Genomic DNA, 19,875 nt, shown 5'->3' on the forward strand with positions numbered 1-19,875 from the left:
GTAATCGGTGTCATACGTACCCCCAGTGTATGGTGCAGTATGGTTTATCCTATTTATGATATTTATATATTAGTAGTTATGGTAGAGTATTTATAGCACAGCAGAGTATACTGTTACACTGTACAGTAGTTTCTAGTAGACTCTGCTTGTCTGATTGCTATTCAGTTTTCCTTGTGAGTGACACACTTCTTAGTTTAACTTGGTATATAAATATTGCATTAATAATGTCACATAGCATTCCACTGCTTGTTGTTGAAATGAATTAGAAATCTAAGATTCATCACTAAAATATCACTTTATTGGTAAAAATAATCCCCAAATAATAGACAACTTGGAATACCACATAGGCTCACATTTTTAGCTTCTTTGAGCCAAATAAGAAAAATTGTAACACGTTTTAGCATAAAAATCAATTTATTATATAACAATCACACAGAATTCTTTTTATCTAAAAGAAAAATGGCTTCTGTCTCCCTTTCTCCCCAGTCATGATACTGTGTTCTTTAGATGCAGTACTTTCAAAGGAAAACAAAAAGTAAAACCCTCAGTTTTCAAAGAAGTGACCTCTACTGATGTTCTTAATTGACACAGGAATGCTGGGAAGGACTAGAGAAGAATGGTCTCTAACATATAAAATTCTATTCTGCCCATTTTGGTAAAAAAAAAAAAATTCTCTGATGTGGGAAGACAGGAACTTATCCACCACTATGTATAAATATAATTCTGATGGGCTGACATTTTCTACATTCATTACATTCAGCAAACATTCCATTTTATTTTAAAAGCTGGGGATATTAAGGTTTTATAGAACCCAAGTACTTTTGTTCTCATGAAAAAATGGTTTTCCCAAGTAAATTCTTTTAATCAGATTACAGAGATAGACATTTTTATACTATTTTAGAAAATTTGCACTAAAAATAAATGGGTTAAAATATTTACCAGATCCCATTTTGCAGCTTAGGTTTCTTAGCTCTGCATGTCTTGCTGACCCTTGAGTGGTTTAAGGCTTAGTGTTCTACTGAGCTTTGCTCTGGAAGGATTAAAGCTGGCTGGTTCTTTGAGCTGCCGTTATTGAACTGCTGTACAGAGATGGTGTCCTCTGTGCTACAGATGAAGTTGTGCAGACATCTCAGCCGCAGGTGTGATGCACAGTGAGACTTCAGTGCCTCACTCGCAAGTAAGAGCAACATGGGTGCAGGGACCAGTGATGCCTCTTCTGCCTCATTTTTACCCAGAATTCATTTCGGTAACAGATTTGGAACCATGTTTGAGAACTAAAACTGAACTCCAGTTTCACCATGGAGGTTGCTCCTTTGATTAACTTGTGTCTTGTCACAGAAGAACAGTCCCATACTCAGCTGACCCTTTAAATGAATTCTTAGGAAAGAAGAATGTGCTTGCTTGAGTCTAAGTCACTGGAGATGGTGGTTAAGCACCTGGGAGTTTGGGAAAATGAAAATCCCGTAAAAAATACATTGACAGGAAGAGTCTGATCAACAGGATGGCAATGGTGGATGCACAGGACACAGGACTGTGGTGCTCACCAAAATACACCACTGAGAAGGGCGTGTACTTACGAGTTTAAAAAGTCAGCACAGTTTTTATATAGGGAAAAGTTAAAATGGGAGCTTGCCCAGGAAGGGAAGATGGGGTGGGCAGGCACTATCGTTGGCACTTAAAAAAAGCTTACCATGTGCTAGATGCCAGAGCCGTGACCCAAGTACGTATTTGCTAAAATGGAGAGATCATAGAGTCCACGTTACTAAGTCATGTTTTGTGTAAGCTTTAGAAAATGTACTGTTTCATGTTTGGTACAGTTTAACTGTGGTGCTCGGTCCATCACCTGTAGGGAAGGAAATGACCTGGGCCTTGGTCTGCCTCTGTACTGGCTTCTCAGCAGAGACCATGGTTCTGATCAGAGAGAGCATGTGCTTGGGCCAGACACATTCTCACTGTGCCTTATTCCCAGCCCACGGGAGCTTTCCAAATGACTACATCCTCTTCTGTTTTCTGAAACTTAAACTTGTGACGATTATAGCAACTACATGGGATAATATTCATGAGTAGGCTCAGAAGCAACAGTTGACAAATGTGAGGTCTGTTTCGTCCCCAGGGCCCTGCGGATTATGATTTATAGGTAGTCCAGTTGCATTTCTGTGCCAGTGAGAGCTGTACTTGGACTCCAGCCTTTGTTTAGAAAAGGCATGGCAGCTTTTGATATGAAGATGTAACTCTATGAATCCAGACTAGCAAGGGAGGTAGACAGGAATGTATGAATGATGAAGTGAATTGAAACAGAGATAGTTCCTGCCGAAAGCCCCTGAGTTATGACCATTTGGCAAAAAAAAATTTTTATGGTTAAGACAGGGTCTTCTTGTGCCCATGTAGCCCAGGCTATCTCAATACCCAAACACTTGGAATCACAGGTATATACTACCACACCCAGCTCAAGTTGTTTACAGAATGAGTAATCTTCGAACTATGTTGATGATGGATGAATCTCAGTACGACATCACTAAATTTAGACTCAGAGTGGTTAAAAACTGTAGCAGATTCCCTGACTAGAGAGAAGGATGCTAGATTCTGTCTTTTGCTAAGGATCCCATTTAAACGCTTCCTAGGGTTGATGCCTTAAGGAGCAAGTGGATTGATTATCAATTTATGCACTGACAGTTATTGCTTGACATGGACTAGAGCAGACCCTGGCGTTTACAATATAATTAACATTTTATTTTACATATTTAAAGAAAATTAACTCTGAAGACTTGCCGTGAAAACAAAGCCCATGTCTCCTGGTTTTCTGCGTGAATAAGGCATTACGAAGAGCTCAGGAGAGGGGGCGCTGCACCTGTTCTGAGGTTTGTAGAGGTCGGCATCACTTCAATTAATAGAGTAACCTAATAGTATATATTATAATACATTCTTGGTACAAATGATTTACAAACTCAAAAGGAATTAGTTTATGCTAAAACATACAACTTTCAATTCAGTCTTTGCTCTAAAACAAGCTCATCTATCTGGTGGGCTGCTGCACTGTCTATGCGTCTCCCATCTCTTCGTTTATTGCACCTTCTTGTCTGTTACACCATTAGCTGCAGTGAAGAGGGCTTTGGGCAAACCATTCTTCACCTCTTTCCCTGAAGGGTGCTCGTGCATCTCTTTCTTCGCTGGCTTTTTCCGGTATGTCTGTCAGAGTGTAGACAGGAGAAAAAGCAGAGGAGATGCTTTGATAACGCAATGTCTCCAGTCCTCTGATATAGCATGCAGTTAAAGCACTACACAGTTTTCCTCGGCACTGGGCCTTCTAATAACAATTTGTTTTTAAGCCTCTTGCTATAAAGCTCAGGCAAAAAACAAGGCAAATACATGAATGTCAGTATAGGTCATTTCACTTTATCTGTTACACCATAATTTGCTTAGCATTCAAAGCAGCTTATATTATTCACTTGGAAAATATAACTTCCTTTAAAATTCAAGATAAAAGGAGCTGTTATTTTGCTTTTCTATTTTGAGATTGTAATTACAACATCACCTGATTCTGGTAGGGTTTTTAAATGTCCTCTTTTGTGCTGAAGATATAAAGCAGGTTTTAATGTATATTAATTATGTCATCTGTCACAGAACTCCAGCCCTGTATGGTCCTCTTTCATTCTGATGAAAAACCTGATCTGTCATTCTGTCATCTCCTTCCTTTCTATCCATCTATCCATCTATCCATCTATCCAGACATCCAGACAGGATCTCACTCAGTCTCCAACTTGCTATATAGATCACAATCACCTTGAACTCTTGATCTTCCTGTCTCTAACTCCTTCAGTGCTGGCATAACAGCATTTTCACTTTTTAAAAAGCAATAATGGCATTAACAAGAGTCAAGACTAGAACAGTGTAAAGTCAGAGCTAAGATTCAGTCTCAACCAGTGTATAGAGATAGTTTTCATAGCCCAGCCTACCACTGCTGGGCCACCCTGAGCTCATGCCATTCCTTTCGAGTTCTGCTGTGCATGTGTGGATCGGTTTGGCTCCACCAATGTGTCTCTTTAGACATCCTTGAAGGAAACTGATCTTTTACAAGGAGCAGCGTCCAGCAGTCCAGAAACACAGTCTGCAGAGCTGTCACAGGCCCTGTTCCCACAGCGAGCCTTCACATCAAACCACTATCAACAAAATCTTAAAAATGAGAGCAATCATCTGGAGAAGAAAATACGGCTGACTATAAATGATGTTCTTGTCTGTGTGAAGCAGCCTTTCTACTTCCCTGGCTCTGCCATTTAAACGCACAACCACCTGAGACTTTGCTGCAGCAGCCTACACAGGCTCCTAAAGTCACTGTGAAGGACTCTCTCATTGAAATTGTTAATTAAAGGAGAATATCATTTGCTTGACAAAGAGCGAGCCAGCATGCCCTGTCCATGCTGATTTTGCCTTAAAAATTTTCCTCAAATGAACACTGTCTCCATATGTCAGAGCAGCCAATGGAGGCTTACTAAATACATTATTAAACACTAACCACTATTGTTCCTAAGTTTTTCTCCACACAAGCTCCCTGGGTCTGTGTTACTACACCTGTTCAGCTTTCTGACGTCAGATTTGGGTGGCCATGAGGCAAATACACATGTAGATAGAATGTAACTCAGTCTTTCAGAGCGAGCTCTCATCAAAGATCACCTGGACTGTGAGCTGGCTGTTCTTGGGGGAGGATATGGGGGAAGGGTTAGGAACATGCCATTTACTTCCTGCTCTGCATACCGTTATCTTGAAGGCACAGTGAGTGCACTGGGGCAGCTTGTCACTTACCCCTGAACATCCGCATCTTACATACCTGAACATAGAAGTTTAGGAACAGGATAACCAGTGTCATCATATAGGAAGACTGGAAGATGAGACAGCCAAAGGGGAAGCCGCAGGGCTTCACCACAGCACTGAGTGTGTGCGTGATGGTGAGCACAAACTGCGCCTGAAAGGCAGAGAGCTGCAGGTGAGCACAGGTCCTGCGGGAGGTGGGCCCCATGCTCTACAACATGGCTACTGTCCCTTGCTATATTCTGCAGAAGTGAATCAAGAAAAATGCCTCAGTAGTCCACTACCCTGCTCAGAGACTTTATTTGAAGTTATGTAAATATAGAAATTTGTCTATTTTCTCATTGAAAAGTAGCAGTTAGTTTTTGATAAATAATGATCTAATTTGTACATTAACTTCAAAAATTGTTTATTCCGTTTAGAAGCTAATTGCAAACACACAGATACTATAATGGCAAAGTATGATTCTTCAAGGCCACGTTAAGATAAAAGTCAGACTATTCACAGAGCCTGAGCTGCCTAGTCCTTCCCTGTCAGAGCCACATGGAGAAGCAAAGAAAGAACAACATACCAGTTGGGCCTGTGTGAGGTATTTCTTCCACCAGAGGTACTTGTGCATGGACGGGAACACAGAGAGACCGTAGTAGGAGTACATGAGGATGTGGATGAAGCTGTTCAGGGTGGGGCCAAAGAAGCCTAAGACAGTGGAGTATGTGAGTTAGTTCTCCCAGAAAGTGAGGCTCTCATCGTTGTGTGATGGTCTCTGTCCTGACTGAAAAGTGCTAACGGGTATAGACAATCACGCAACAGCATCACATGGAGAGATCCCCAGCTGCCTCCACAGAGGTGTAAACCTGGAGAGAGGTTCAGCCAATCAAACCAGCTACTCCGTATTGCAAAGGGCTTACTGTCACTACAGTGGTGGTTCTTCTCAGCTAATCAGGGAGGCAGAGAAAGGTGAACTTGAGTGGGGCTATAGAATCCCACTAAAGGAAAACTGACTTTCCCCCCCCACTAAACCTTGATTAAACCATATGGTGACAGAGCCTCCTGTGGCCGGAGGAGCAGCACCGCCCTTGCCTAGTAGTTTGTTATGTTGTCTTGAATGTGCTGTGTAAGCTCTCTTCTCATTTGAACCCACTGGAAGCTGTGGTGGAATTGAATGTCCTGCTGCATGAACTAAAGAGCACTACCTACTATGTCTTAGTCAATTTAAATTCTTTAGCCTCCATTTCTCACCCTACATTAGTAACCTAGATATAACTGGAAAGCAAAAGGAACAGCATGATGCATACAGTAAGTTTTCAGCAAATACTGGCCAGTATGTGCTAGGATGCTTGGGTTTCTATGGAAACAAACACTTTGAAGTACTCAGCAGTGCAAGATGAGTGACATTTACTTGCTCATCTGGGTTCTCATTTCTGAGTAGCTCTGTACTTATAATTTTTGTCATCATCTTGGAGATATGGCCCACAAATATTCACAGGACCATCTCTGAATTGTGCAATTGAATTTTAAATGTCTAATGAAACTATTAACACTGAAAAAAATCCTCAAAAGCCTGCTCCTCTAACACTCACTAATCTTCCTCCACGTCCACAGGGAGCCTGGCATCTGAGTCAAAGGCTGTCTGTCTTCTGTGCAGTTTCATCCCTTGCACTGGAGTTTTCACTTGACAGCCAGGGATAGCATGCAACTTAATGATGGATCTACTTAAAGACCTTTCAACTTAGGATCAAATGATAGACATTTGGTGGAAGTCGTACTTTGAGCCTTGACTGCTGGCCTCTAGTAGCAGTGGTCTAGTGCTCTCTCTGGATGGTGGATGACATAGGGCACCCAGGAGATGAGGCCACTTCGCACATGTCCTGTACTGCGGCTGTGGGGTGCTCAGCAGGCTAAGCACATCACATAAGCCCAACTCCTAAGAAAAATACAGGTGTGTGCCACCACACCCATTTTAAGCTTTCTCTGAGTCATCACTCAATTGGACCTGGTTTTGGGTACTAGTGACGGGGCGTCCTTGTACATACTAAGCCAGTGCTCCACTGGAGATCTACACACTTGACTCTAAAATCCTTTTCTCCTGTTTTGTACTAATTTTTGCTTTTTTTTTTTTTTTTTTTTTTGAGACAGGGTTTCACCATAGTTTTAGCACCTGTCCTGGAACTTGCTCTTGTAGACCAGGCTGGCCTTGAACTCAGAGATCCTCCTGCCTCTGCCTCCTGAGTACTAGGATTAAAGGTGTGGACTACCACCACCCAGCTTGTCCTAATTTTTCATAGAATATTTTCAAATTCATGGGAACATGGTTTAAATAAAAGCACTGTTCTCTTTAGTTCAGTCACGGAGCATCCTACCCACTCACTAGGGGCTGTGGAGTCAATGTAAGAAGAGGTCATCAACTGCTTATAGTCATCATAAAGCAGGGTCAAAACAAGACACCACAGTGTTCCAGCAAAGCCAGGGTCAACACAACCCACAGAGCTGCGGCTCCAAGCAAAGTATGCGGTATCAATGAGCACACTAGTTTATTCCATGTATCATGTGTAGATGTACACAGGCGGACATGGACGTATGCGCTGACAGGAGGGTCCAGCCATGCTGCAGCTCCCCTACACCAGTCTGCTAAGTGCCAGGACTACAGGTGTGCACATCACATCCGGCTTAAAATCTTTCGTTCTGTAGTTCTCGTTTCTAAAAAAGGCGAAAGCTATTTGCTTTGGTGCAGAGAGCGCTTAGTTTTCAGAATGTGAAGTCGAGACTCCCTAAGAGCTGAAATGATGGATGTGTATTACGTGAGGTGGTGGCTCTGGCCAAGGCCTCTTCCTCTCTGCCCATCTGACAATTGGTGCAATTAAAAAAAAAATTTTTTTTTTTTTAATTTAAGGTCTTGCTCAGATTTTTCCAACATAAAAATCCAGAAACCCAATAGCCACCAGCAAATGTGCTTTCTGTGGTGCCAAGGGCACCACTTTAGGGGTCCCCATCGCTCCTAATCAACGCATACTGGGGGGACTAAGAGGTGCACTGGTGCTCTTGTGGGACTCGTTTCACAGAACCATGAGTTAGCAAAAGACTTACTTTGACCACAAGGTATCCAGTTCAGAACACACCACCAGATGTTAAACATGGAGGCGTGGTGATAGACGTGGAGAAAGGTGATCTGACTGGTCTTTTTTCGGAGCACAAAGAAAATCGTGTCCAGGAACTCCACTAGTTTGGAGAAGTAGTACCACCACAAGACCTTGGCTACCTACAACAAATTCAAGAGGGAAAAGGTGACAGTGTCCCCTACCTGGGGTACCCCCGCTCTGCCCCTTGCACAGTATCCTGCCTCCTCCTGTGCTTCCTTCAGACTGCAGAGTGCTGCTTCTCTGCTCTCTCCCCTCCAGTTTCTTCTCATTCCATGCAATCTACCCTTTCAGCTGAAAGACGGGGTACTGTTCCCAAACACGCGTCCAATCGTGGTTCTGTTCATCATTCCCCACCTAAGGACAGGCTCTTCTGCTCCTTTCCATCAGCATCCTGCAGGGCTTCTATGTACCCTAAAAGTGGTCTCTTCAGCCTGTGTGGGCACTGAATCTCCCTCCCGCCTATGTCAAACACTCTTCCTGCCTCAGATGGCACATTTTAGTGTGTGGTGTGAATCACCACAAGTGGATGCTCTCTTGCTCAGGTGACAGTTTTACAAAGAGATGCATCTTGTCTCTGATTCTACCGTGACTTACGTATTTTTCTCTGGTAGGGAATTTTCCCTCCTTGTGTATTTGGAAATTCACATAGAAAGGCATGATGTATGCTTAATTTTCCTTAATTTCTTTCTGCAGTGACTTGGTGCAGCAACCTTTGAAAGGGAGCAGTGAGACTCCTTTTTTTTTAAAGATATAATCTCCCGTCATCCTTTTAAAACCTGCACTTCGTGTGTTTCTACTCATTGTAGGCAGTGTTCTGTGTCCTGGATAGTCAGTGAGAGGGAGTCTTTCACGGTGGTTCCTGTAACCGTGTATGGCCCCAATAGTCATGCACAGCGCCTTTGCTGAGGGCCACAGCATCATCGTAAACACACTCCCTATCCCTAATCAGGAACTGGCCTTGCCCCTGAGAACCCTCCTCCCTTCTGGTAGATAGCAACTCTGTAAAGTCAAGTTCAGCATCCTGGGCTGTCACAGGTAAGATAGATGAAATAGGATCTCTTGCATAAGGTTGATCATGACATTTCTAATTTACATCTATGATTACTGGGTTTAATTTTCACTACTTTGTGCCTCACTGATAAAAGGTACCAAGCCACATGGCTAACACAGACATTATGGGCTAATATAAGTGTTAATAAGAAGCCTGAGCTAATAGGCCAACCAGTTTATAATTAATGTAGACCTCTGTGTGTTTCTTTAGGGCTGAACAGCTGTGGGACCAGGTGGGACAGGAACCTCTGTCAACGAATGGTGTCAACGTGGACAACTACATCCACATAAAACCTGAGAGAACTTGGGAAGGAATTCTAGACACAAAAGAACAGAGTTAAACATGGCTTCTTGGTAGCATTTTCTCAGGTGGGATCTTGTTGCTAGAGGCAAGTGCACCTCATTTAAGAGAGGCTTCCTGATTCAGCTTTAGAAGCAAAAACCTTACAGCTCTTTTAAGAGGCCCCACCACCAAACACTTAAATAGTGTTTATGAGTAGCTGACAGCAGGCTTCTTGACATGTCTGTCACTAAGGCTTTCCATCAGACCCAGAAGCTCTCCTATGTAATCTCAGATTCTAACTGTACAGGGGAAGGAAACACATCTCAGGACTCACCCGGATGTCACCTTCTCCTGCACTGTCCAGATTCTGACATTGCAGGTTGTAGCCTCCTTCCCAGCTGGAGAGGATGAGCTGCCAAAGCATAGAAGAAGGGAAAGAAAATCAACACAAGAATGTGACAGCACTCAACAGTCTGACCAGCTTCTGCTCAGAGTGGGGGCAGAAGTGCCCAGGACCTGACCGTTTGTCCGCAAGCATCAGAGGGGGGCTAGCTCCTGCTGATGCACAGAAGCCAGGCTCCTGTCCCTCCACATACTGCACTTCTAACCATTCAGACCAGAGCTTCCATACCTTTAGTACGAATTAGTGAGCTGTCTTAGAATTATAAACAAATGTGAGGAAAACTACACTATTGTCTCAATAAATTTATAAAATGTGCATGATAATTCTATAGATGTTAGAGGGCGTCAGAAAGTTCTTAAAACATGCTCTTCACTGTATCTGTGCTACTTGATAATAAACGTGTGTGACTGACACCTACCTTCCCCATTATTCTCTAATAAAGAGCTCCCACTTTTTAAAAGCCCATCATCTAGCTACCCTTGTCTCGCTCCCAGGAGGCCTGAGCATCAGTGGTCCCTGATGAGTGACTACTGCTCCGGCTGCACAGCTAAGGAGTGGTGGCATCGTCACTAGAACTCAGAGCTCCTGACTCATTCTTTTCTAGTCTTTCTATGACAAGAGAAAACAAATCTATTAAATTTCTCATTGAAAATTCTACTAAAGCGGCTCTCTCCCTGCAACAATGTAAAATTCTAGAATACAAGGTTTTCCAGGCAAATGCCTAGAACTTCTGCCCTTACAATACTGATAACTAAGTAATGTTTGGAAGCTTGGGTTCCTCTTCACAGTTCTGATGTAGCTGGAGTATTTGTCTAACAACACCAGCTTTAGGTAATGTAAATATAACTGAAGGTTCTGAGGACAAACGAGTCCAGTGAAAGCAAAACATTTGGGATTTCCCAGTGTACTCCTCTGTCTTGAGTCGGGTCCCAGCAGCCTCCTTGGCTTTATGCTCCTGTCCCAAGCTCCCCACTTGTGGCAGGCTGGAGACCCAGGATGCCTTAAAGGATATAAGGATAAGTTCATTTTGGGGGGGAGGGGTGCTGGTACATTTTTTAGACTAAGAAAGATATGTTGCCCATAAATATAATTGAATACATCTGCAGGATGAAAGTTGTACTTGATGGAGTAAGCATATATTTTCTATAGTAACAGTAAAACTGTGGGGTAACCCCTTAGTGAACAGGACAGACTCTGTTTGCCCAGGGAATGTCCTGTATTAAGCAGATTTTTCAGGCTGTCACCAGTTCCGTGGTACCTATCTAACCACATAGTAACTGTATAGCAGAATTAACCAAGCAAGCCTTAGGAAGCTGCCTTCTGGTCTATTCATAATCCTCTAACTGGGTTACATACCAAAGCCATCTAACCTTTGTACTGAAGGAATTAAACAAGGTTGTCAGTAAGATTAACGTGAAGCTACTGTGGACTGAATTAAACTCTAAAGCTTAGAATCCACCGGCTTCAGCCCAGCTTCATCACCTAACCCAGCTACTTGCAGCTACAGCCCGTGAAGCTGTACGCTCAGTCTCCTGGGACACTGATTCCAGACTTGCTCCTCATCAACAAAGGTCTCTTTCCTTTCAGTCTTGTGACGAAGCTAAGTCTAACTGGGTGTGGTGACACACATCTTTAATCCCAGCACTTGGGAGGTAGATGGATCTCTGTGAGTTCATGGCCAAACTGGTCTATATAGTGAGTTCCAGGATGTCAGAGCTACATAAAGAAAGCCTGTCTCAAGAAAAAAAACTAAACCCATGCTTTATCTGGCCAGCTCACACCTAGCATGCTAAGCACACTTTAGTAAAGAACCTAGAACTGTCTTTTAGTGTCAGAAAACTTAGTGTGTCGCCTGTGATGTGATGCTGAAACTTTACATGGCATTCCTCATCACAAATCCTTCCCACCATCAATGCTTTGTTTTGGTCACTATGGCAACAGCTAATGGCCATTATTAAAATGGTGCATACTAGCTAACACATGAATTAAAGTCAGGGTAAGAAAACAACATTTTTAGATAAAGATTTGCAGTCTTTTAAAAATTTAAAAACAGCAGGAAAAAAGTCCTGCCTATGTCATTACTAGCCATTTGTAACCTTTATGGATGGTTTTATCCTAATTTTCCCTTAAAATAATTGTTTTTGTTCCTTTTATTCCTTTATTTTTGCCAGAGGCAGTTGAATACTACTCTAGATTTCTCTTTGTATTATGACAGGAACTCTTGGTTGTTTTAGGCAAAGCAACCATTTTACTTCTTCCTGTGGTTCAGTGCTTGAAAGGGTTGAGTCAAAGACCTGGTAGGCAGTTAGAGCCAACACATGTCAACTCAGGCTTGCTAGCAGTCTAGACTGGGTGGAACTTTCCCAAGGAACATCCGCATCTCTGTACACTAACTGCATGTGAATCATTTAACGCATTTAAGTCAGGATCATAAGGTATAAAAGAGAAGAAAAGTATGTGACACGGTCTTCAAAAGGCCTTTCAAACTGAATCAGGGTTATAGCTTTAATTTGGCTAAGGACTACAGAAACAGGCCTACATTCAAGTCAGAAACAAGCACTTTGGCCTCTTTGGAAAGGAAAAGGAAGAGTACCAATGTGTGAACAGCTTTCTCAGGTTCTTACAGAGGGTTCCATGGTGGACACAGGTCTGGAAAGCTGCACCTGACCAATTCTCAAATCAAATACTCACAGCAATACACACTTACCTCCACCAGCATATATGCAGAAAGAAGTGTGATTCCGAGGTTATACAAGGTAAGGATTCTCCTGAGAGAAAGAGCAGGCCTGTTCTTCATGTATTTGTTACCCAGCCATATTGAGAGCAGGTATATAATGGTAAGAATGAAGGTTGGGAGATAAGAGTCCAACAGGAACCACCCTCGAACTCGAGAATCTGGAAAGAAATGCATAAGGTGAGGATCCCGAGGGGCAAGGCTCCCATGCAGTTAGCAACACTGACACATGCTCGTCCATGGCGGGAGGTTCCAGGGTCCCCGGCAGACAGCGGTTTCCTGTCCTCACTCACAATTTGAGATGCATCCACATACCAGCTCAAGCAGCTTCTCCCTGAGCAAATCCACAGACACCCTGGTTCTTTCTCTAGACCTCAGCAACCTCAGCATTGGGATTTTTCTTACTAAGTTGGGAACATCCACCTTTTCACTTAAAGGAGGAAGTTTATGGTTTTCTTTGCAGTAACCAAATTGCCAGTACCACTGCTCTTGCACCTAAGTAAAGCTTTGATACAAAGCCCTATGCTACTGCCTAGTTTCCATAACCAGAGAGCTAGCAAATGACTAGATACACATGGAAATACTGGACAAAGGGATAATCCAAGTTCCAGACAGGACAGAGAGTTCATCATTCTACTCAAAACAGTATGTAATTTTAAACACACAAATAGTTACTTCTGGAATTTTCCATTTAATTTTTGGGACTATAGTAGATTGTGGATATCAGAAACTATAAGAACAAAACCTCAGATATGATGCTGAGTTAAGCACCTATAATCTTTATTGTTTGTCATGCTGCCATCCATACATGATCATAACTGCTGCAACTAAAACATGGGATCAAGTGTTCCTGTATTGTTTCTTTGGTACCTGAATAAATAGTGTTACTCTTTGTCTGTGTCTGGTATATCCCACAGGCTACTGATAGGATGTGCATAATAAGATCAGAAAAAGTTGGGGATGCTGCTGAGGTCACTAGGTGTGACAGTCACTGTAAGTGCAGGTGGCCTTTAGGAAGGGACAAGGATCTTGATGGGACTGTAGTAACCCAATTCAGTGGTCAGAGTGTTGGTTTTCTAATCTCGCTGCTACAAAGGGAGGATCCACTGGATGGCTGCAGCACGGCGAACAACTGCAATTCCCCCGTAACTAATCCCATGTGTCTACATTCATTCCAGCTCCCACTAACCTACTGACAGCAAAGTTTAGTGTGAACTTAGTTCACAGAGATCAAAGTTTAACTCTCTGCTGAGAGAAACAGAAAGCTGTGGTCCCCAAGAATTCACGGCTCCAATGGCATCCTGCCTAAAAAAGAGGCCATGCCCTTTACTCTGGGCCAGTTCTTCCTCACCTCAATAGAGCTGCAAGTAGGGAATGCAGAGATTACGGACAGACACTGCTAGCCCACCACAAAGATCCTCAAGGGGAAAGAAAGGAGAACTCTACCCAAACTACAGTTCCTATTAAAACAACAGAAGTCACCACTCACTTAGACTAGGTCTCAGAGTCTCAGTGAAAACTGGGAAGAGATCCAAATAATGTCCAAATTTATGTAAAGGCTGTGAGAAGTGGGAAGACCGCAATCCCTCCTTCCTATCTTTAGTTTTGAGAAAACCGCTTGTAGAAACCAAGGATTTCCCACAGGCTTGTCAAACAACCAGGCTCAAGTGAAGCAAAATATTTGTCCTATCTAGTGAGAATATCAGTCCTCTGTCCCCAGAGCTGTTTGTGCCCTGTGACAGACGGCAAACAGGATCATGGCTCCTGCTTTCAAGAGACAAGCGGCCATTGGAAGCCTGTGCAGGACAGAAATGGGGAGACTGAGTAACGAGGTACAATAGAGAGGAAACCACCCAAGAGAGCCCACAACTGGCGTCTGCAAGCGGAGGAGCTGACCAGAGAAGAAAGAGGAGGACATAGCAGAAAGAAATTCCAGGTGTAGGGAAATGGCAAACAAAATAAAAGTTTACATGAGGAGTCAAAAGATGTCTGCAGTGGCTGTGTCCACGTGAGTAAGGAAGACGGGCTTTGGCTAGAGGCTGACAGGTGATGGAGAAAGTAAAGGGACCACTAGGGTTCATAGCTGATACCTTGGAGGAAAAGTACATTTCACCTACCCCTCAATCCCAGGAGACACAGCGAGGCAGACAAAATACAGTCTGTTATTCTGGGAAAGTGGTACCTTGTGCAAGGCAGTTTACAGTCCATAAGGACAGATGGCACACACTGTTTCCAGAACCCCAGAGACAGCAATCCTTTCCTACAAGCAAATGGTATTCTTCCTGCATGATCCCAAGCAGGCCACTTACCTCGTGGTCCAAACATGTTGTCCAAGAAAGCATTAACTTCATTATCAAAGACCTTCAGATGCTCCTAAAAGAGAGGGGATAGATTAAGCAGGTTTTTCCTTTTTTAAACTCTCAAGCCACCATCACCAACCTGTAGCTGCTAAATAGGTGGGGGCCTCAGCTTGCGGGAATGTGACTACAGACTTTAGAGTGGCCAGAAAGCACAGCCTTGTCGTACCCAGCTTGCAAAGACTGTGGAGGAAACCCCTCTTGTGTCTCTTCAGGTAAGAAGAGTCCCAAAACAGATGGTGGACTCAGACGGGGTCACGCGCCTCAATTCCAGTCACCTCTAGAATGCTTACTGGCCAAGCTGTTCCCTAAGCAGCTACCGGGGTTGTCATGAAAGCTGCTGCAGAGAATGGGGAGTCTGTGTCTATAGGACATAAACAGTACTCAGCAGGGACTCAGCAGATTTCTGCTTAGCTTTTAAGGAGGCTTGCTTTTCCAGTCTGGACAGAAAGTGAACATTATAATGAGCTGTTTTCTATTACCTTTATGTTTGCACATCAGCGCCAATTAACAGTAAAGAATGTTACCTGGGTGTCCTGGGTTAATTCTTGTCATACAGACTCAGACTGGGGCAAGCTGTTGCTAGGCATCTTATGGCAAACACATTGGTACCACCATCCTGCCCTGCCCCCGCCCTTGCCTGTCTGCCCAGAACAGTCTTCTACCCCTACACAAAGTCTGGAACACCTTTTCAAGCAAAGGGGGAGGGGTGAAGACTGAGCAGGATCCAGGATTCTGGGCAGGAATTTCAGGTGAAGACTTTGGTGACTGCAGGTGTGATGGCCTCATGACAACCTCATGTAGAATGAGCTCCAGACACAAAGTGGAGTGTCATGACCCCCATAGCACCTCCTGCTCAGGCTCTCTGACAGGCCAGGCTCAAGGAGGAGAACTGAGGCTCTGGCATCTGAGGCTTGGGCTGTTGACACCTAGTACTAGTCACTCTTTGATCCTGAAATTTCAAGAAAAAAGATGGGTCTTTAGTACCCTGAGGGAGCTTGGGAGGGAGGCTGAGAAGTAGATGGTACTCATGAGCAGCCCACTCCAGCCAGTGAGTTAGGAACTTTATCTTTCTGATTTCATAACATCCTGGTAAAAAGTGTTTTGCTAAGTCAAGCCTGACTCTGGAGACCACTGTTTTATCTTTAGCTTCCATGTGGGGCATCTCAGAACTCCAGATTTGAGAAAGGGCAGTGACGTGACATCTTGGAGAAACAGAATGTCAGCTGTATGGCTGTTGATGCGCAGGTCTGCACCAGACACCCCATTCTCCAACAGATAAGAATATTAACCTCACAGATGGACTCAAGGCGGTTGCCACACCATGAACAAATTTGAACTTTTTTGGTTTGTTTGCTCAGGTTCAAAATCCATTAAATCTAGAGAGCTAAGAAAGCTCTGATTGGTAGGCTACAAACTCATTAATGCTGTAAAGTTGCAGAAATGTACTTACAACATGAAAACAAAACACAGAAAGACAGGAAGAGAGAGCAGAGAAGGAAAAGGAATAAAAGGGCACCCAGTCTTTCATTCCTTGCCATTCACTAAACACTGACGCCAGTGCTATGTTAGATGCCAAGTTCAAAGTCAGCCGTACACAGTCCTCATCTGCATAGAGTTCTCAGTTAAGAGAGTGCTCAGAATTCCAGGGCTAAAAACATTATGAGGCTCTCAAAGCTGGACTGGAAAATAGTGAAGGTTTTAATTTAGATATCCTTGAGAAACACCAGAAAGAGACGGGCCTCCTGCTGAATTCTGACCCTCAGGAGAGAATAGGCATTTAGGAGAGTCACAGATGCAAGCACACCCAGGTATAGCTCATCCAGGAAACAGTGACAGCCAGGGTCTCTAGTGACTCAAATGGTAGAAATGCAGGTCATGCTGGGAAAATAAACTACAGTGGTAGAAAGCAGATCGGGTTTGCTTGAGGATTGCAGGAAAAAGGTACCCTTCAAAAACCAGGGCTAAATGAGGACACTTGTACATTCACATAAAGAAAGTTTGCAGCCAGCAAGACTGCTTCAGAGGATGCTGAAGATGTCTTCAGGCTAAAGGAAAATGACACTATATGGAAAGTAGGGTTTGGAGGAAGCCAGAGGCACCACAAGTGATTCTAACTAAAGAGCACGCTCAGCAACCTGGGTTGCCCACCCAGTCATGTCTACCATTAACACAGCGCCCCTTGTGCCACCTCCACCACCATATTCACCTCCGTGAGCAGCTGGAGCAGCACTGCCTAATGCCTGCTTCTACTTGGCCGGCAGCTCCACCACACAGGTTACAGAAACTTAGTAACTTTCTTGGGACACGCCCCGAGCCTAGCCACTGGCTTCTGTGAGCACTTGGGGAACAAGAAAGATTAAACTTAGTGTTTTGCCACTGTGGTGCCAACTGAATGCCCACCCATCCCTAACTGCACCAATTAGGGGGTCAAGTCAAACCAGCCTATCTCAAATGGAGGCTCTTTTCTGGTCCGTTCCAGAAAGCTACTGTTTCTGGGAATATTGCCACATCTCCAGCACCTCACTGGCCTGGGTTTGCCTCCAAAAAGGCTTCATTACATTTGGCTGCTACCATGACAATAAAGAGCCATTCTGTAGAAGCAGAGGCAGAAAGCCGGGAGAGATGAGCCCCATCCTGCCCTGTGAATACAAGACTGGAGATCTTTCCTGCCTCTCCTTCCTCTTCATTCTATTTCCTCTTTGTCTTCCTCTTCCATACTTCTGTCTTTTGTCTTAGGCATTTTACAGCTGTGTACTGTGCATGTGCATGCATGTACACACACACCCATACACACACAGACACGTATGTGGGGGACAGAGGACAACTTGTAGAAATCAGGTGGTTCTCTCTTTCTACCATACAGGGCCCAGCTATCAAACTCAGGTTGTCAGGCCTGGCAGCAAGCACCTTTGCCTGCTAAGCCATCTCACTGGCTCTATTTTGTAGATTTTAGCCTTTTCTTACAGTAGCATTATATTATATTTTAAAAAGTGACTCAGAATCTTGGTGGGGTTTTTTATTAGCAGAATTTTTTTTTTTGATTTTTCGAGACAGGGTTTCTCTGTAGCTTTTTGGTTCCTGTCCTGGAACTAGCTCTTGTAGACCAGGCTGGCCTCGAACTCACAGAGATTCGCCTGCCTCTGCCTCCCGAGTGCTGGGATTAAAGGCGTGCGCCACCACTGCCCAGCATATTAGCAGAATTTTTAAAGATGGTTTAAAGATAAGCATTTTTACCAGAAGTTCACTGCTTTTCAAAACAAGCACATTAAGACACAAAACAGATAGTTACATTTGAGTGTAACATTGTAAAAATCTTTTCTTTTTACGTGTTTCCAAATACAGTAATGCCGAAAAATACAGTGACAGCAAACCAGGAAATGGGGTGTGACTCCAGAGCCAGAAAGTTCCCAAGAGCCTCAAGTCAGAGCTAAGCTGTAGGGAACTCAGGAGGAGGAGATGTGCCCTCGGGGACAAGGGACTGTGGAGCACATCTTTACCTTGTATCTAGGGCTCAGGACGACTGTCAAGCACAGCCTGTCGGCTAACTCCTGGAGATTATTCTTACCCATCTCCCACTCAGTGGACTAAGCAAGGTAAACCAAGGGCTATTGCATGCAAACAATGCCAACCCCTTGACATCCAGCTGGCCATTCCAAGAGGTTTTGGTGGTGCCCTGCTATACAGACCAGGCTGACCTGGAACTTGGAGTTCCCTCACCTCAGTGTCCTGAGAACAGTGACCTGCACTGTCACACTTGGCTCGGGAACTAGCATTCTTACTTGGCATAAAATGTGGAGAATTTTAGAAAGTCAAATAATTGCTATTAACTTCTTTGGCTGCCTGGGCCAGATTCAGTGACCTCCAGCATTTCTCAGCCTCCTGTGACCATGTCCTCATGTGCACTCTGCTCCAGGCGAGCCTCACTAAGGAGTGGGCCTGCTGCACTTCACGCTTCCCTGTGCCACTGCCTGGACTCTGCTTGCCAGTGCCTGGATGCCTCTTGAGTGCATTTTGTTTTCTCTGTATTTCCCTTCTCCCAAACTATTCAAAAGCCTCTTTGTCTGGAACACACACACTAGGGGTTCCATAGTACTTGAGAATTTTTCTCTTAATGAATGAGTTCTCCAGTCACCCTAGGACTGGGGTTAGCAAACTCTATGGCTGCACTTCTGCCCTCTCCCCTTTGACAACACTCTCATCCAGGTTTGACCGTAGAAGGACTGGACTTTAGGAATTTGTCTTTGGCAAGTGAAGAGTGGGTCAGAGAGGAGAGATGCACCGCAGGATCTCCAGCAAAGCATCAGAGCAGCAGGCTGTGTTAAATTAAGGAATGGAAACTGCCAACGAGGCAAGCTCTGAACAAACAAAAATGTATTTCCACGATCAGGAACTGAACCCAGGGTTTTCTAGATTCGTGGCAAGCCCTCTACTATTCAACAATGTCTACAGCTCCCGATCTTTTTACTCTAGATGTTATAGCCATCAATGTTCAGCATAATCGCAATAATGGGCTTTAAAGAGCAGTTTAGAGGCGTGTGACCGGGCACGTACGCATCCCTCCATCTGCTTCTGTCTGCATGTGTTAGAGTGGGAAGACTGGCTCTCTCTTGCTGTCAGCAAGCTCTGTGAACGGGTAGGACAGTGCACTTTGCACAAGAACCCAAGCAATGTTCTAAAATGTATTCAGTCCAGAGAGGTTGACTGATGGAGTGGCCAGACACTGCCCTCTGAGTGTAGAACACAGGGCGCCAAGGAGTCATGTCAAGGGTAGCAAGGCTCTGTTTCCCAGAATCCCCATACCCGCTCCTCTGGGAGCATGAGCAGAGAGAAAACAGTACTCTCGAAGAGAAGGAGACCTACAAGAGTGCAGCATGTCCAAAGCCCCAGCACTGGAGCAGCCAAGGAAGGAGGATAGTCAAGTGTAAGGCCAACCTAAGCTACATAGCAAGACTCTACCCAAAGGAGGAAAAGAAAATAATGTACTTATATTTACAAAGACACTGAGTTTGCAAGAAAGGAATATTTTATAATCTAAGAACAACAATAACAAAAAAGGATGCAGGCTTTTTCCTCAACCTCCATAGAACACTGCAAGCCATCTGTTATCG

General features: G+C 44.0%; 1 protein-coding gene across 2 annotated transcripts in view; it reads right to left on the reverse strand.

Annotated features, from left to right (window-relative positions):
* Positions 1-289: 289 nt before the first annotated feature.
* Elovl2 (ELOVL fatty acid elongase 2) overlaps positions 290-19,875 on the reverse strand; it is a 41,589-nt gene continuing 22,003 nt past the window's right edge. For both annotated transcript variants that reach the window (XM_057787533.1, XM_057787532.1), the window contains exons 2-8: positions 14,717-14,780; positions 12,381-12,568; positions 9,605-9,682; positions 7,885-8,056; positions 5,372-5,496; positions 4,823-4,957; positions 290-3,186 (exon numbers count right to left, since the gene is read on the reverse strand). In XM_057787533.1, the coding sequence (XP_057643516.1) occupies positions 3,061-3,186; positions 4,823-4,957; positions 5,372-5,496; positions 7,885-8,056; positions 9,605-9,682; positions 12,381-12,568; positions 14,717-14,780 (888 nt within the window). In that variant the 3' untranslated portion in view covers positions 290-3,060. The remainder of the gene's footprint in view (positions 3,187-4,822; positions 4,958-5,371; positions 5,497-7,884; positions 8,057-9,604; positions 9,683-12,380; positions 12,569-14,716; positions 14,781-19,875) is intronic.

Source organism: Chionomys nivalis, chromosome 13, assembly GCF_950005125.1.
Source record: "Chionomys nivalis chromosome 13, mChiNiv1.1, whole genome shotgun sequence".
NCBI classification, from domain to species: Eukaryota; Metazoa; Chordata; class Mammalia; order Rodentia; family Cricetidae; genus Chionomys; species Chionomys nivalis.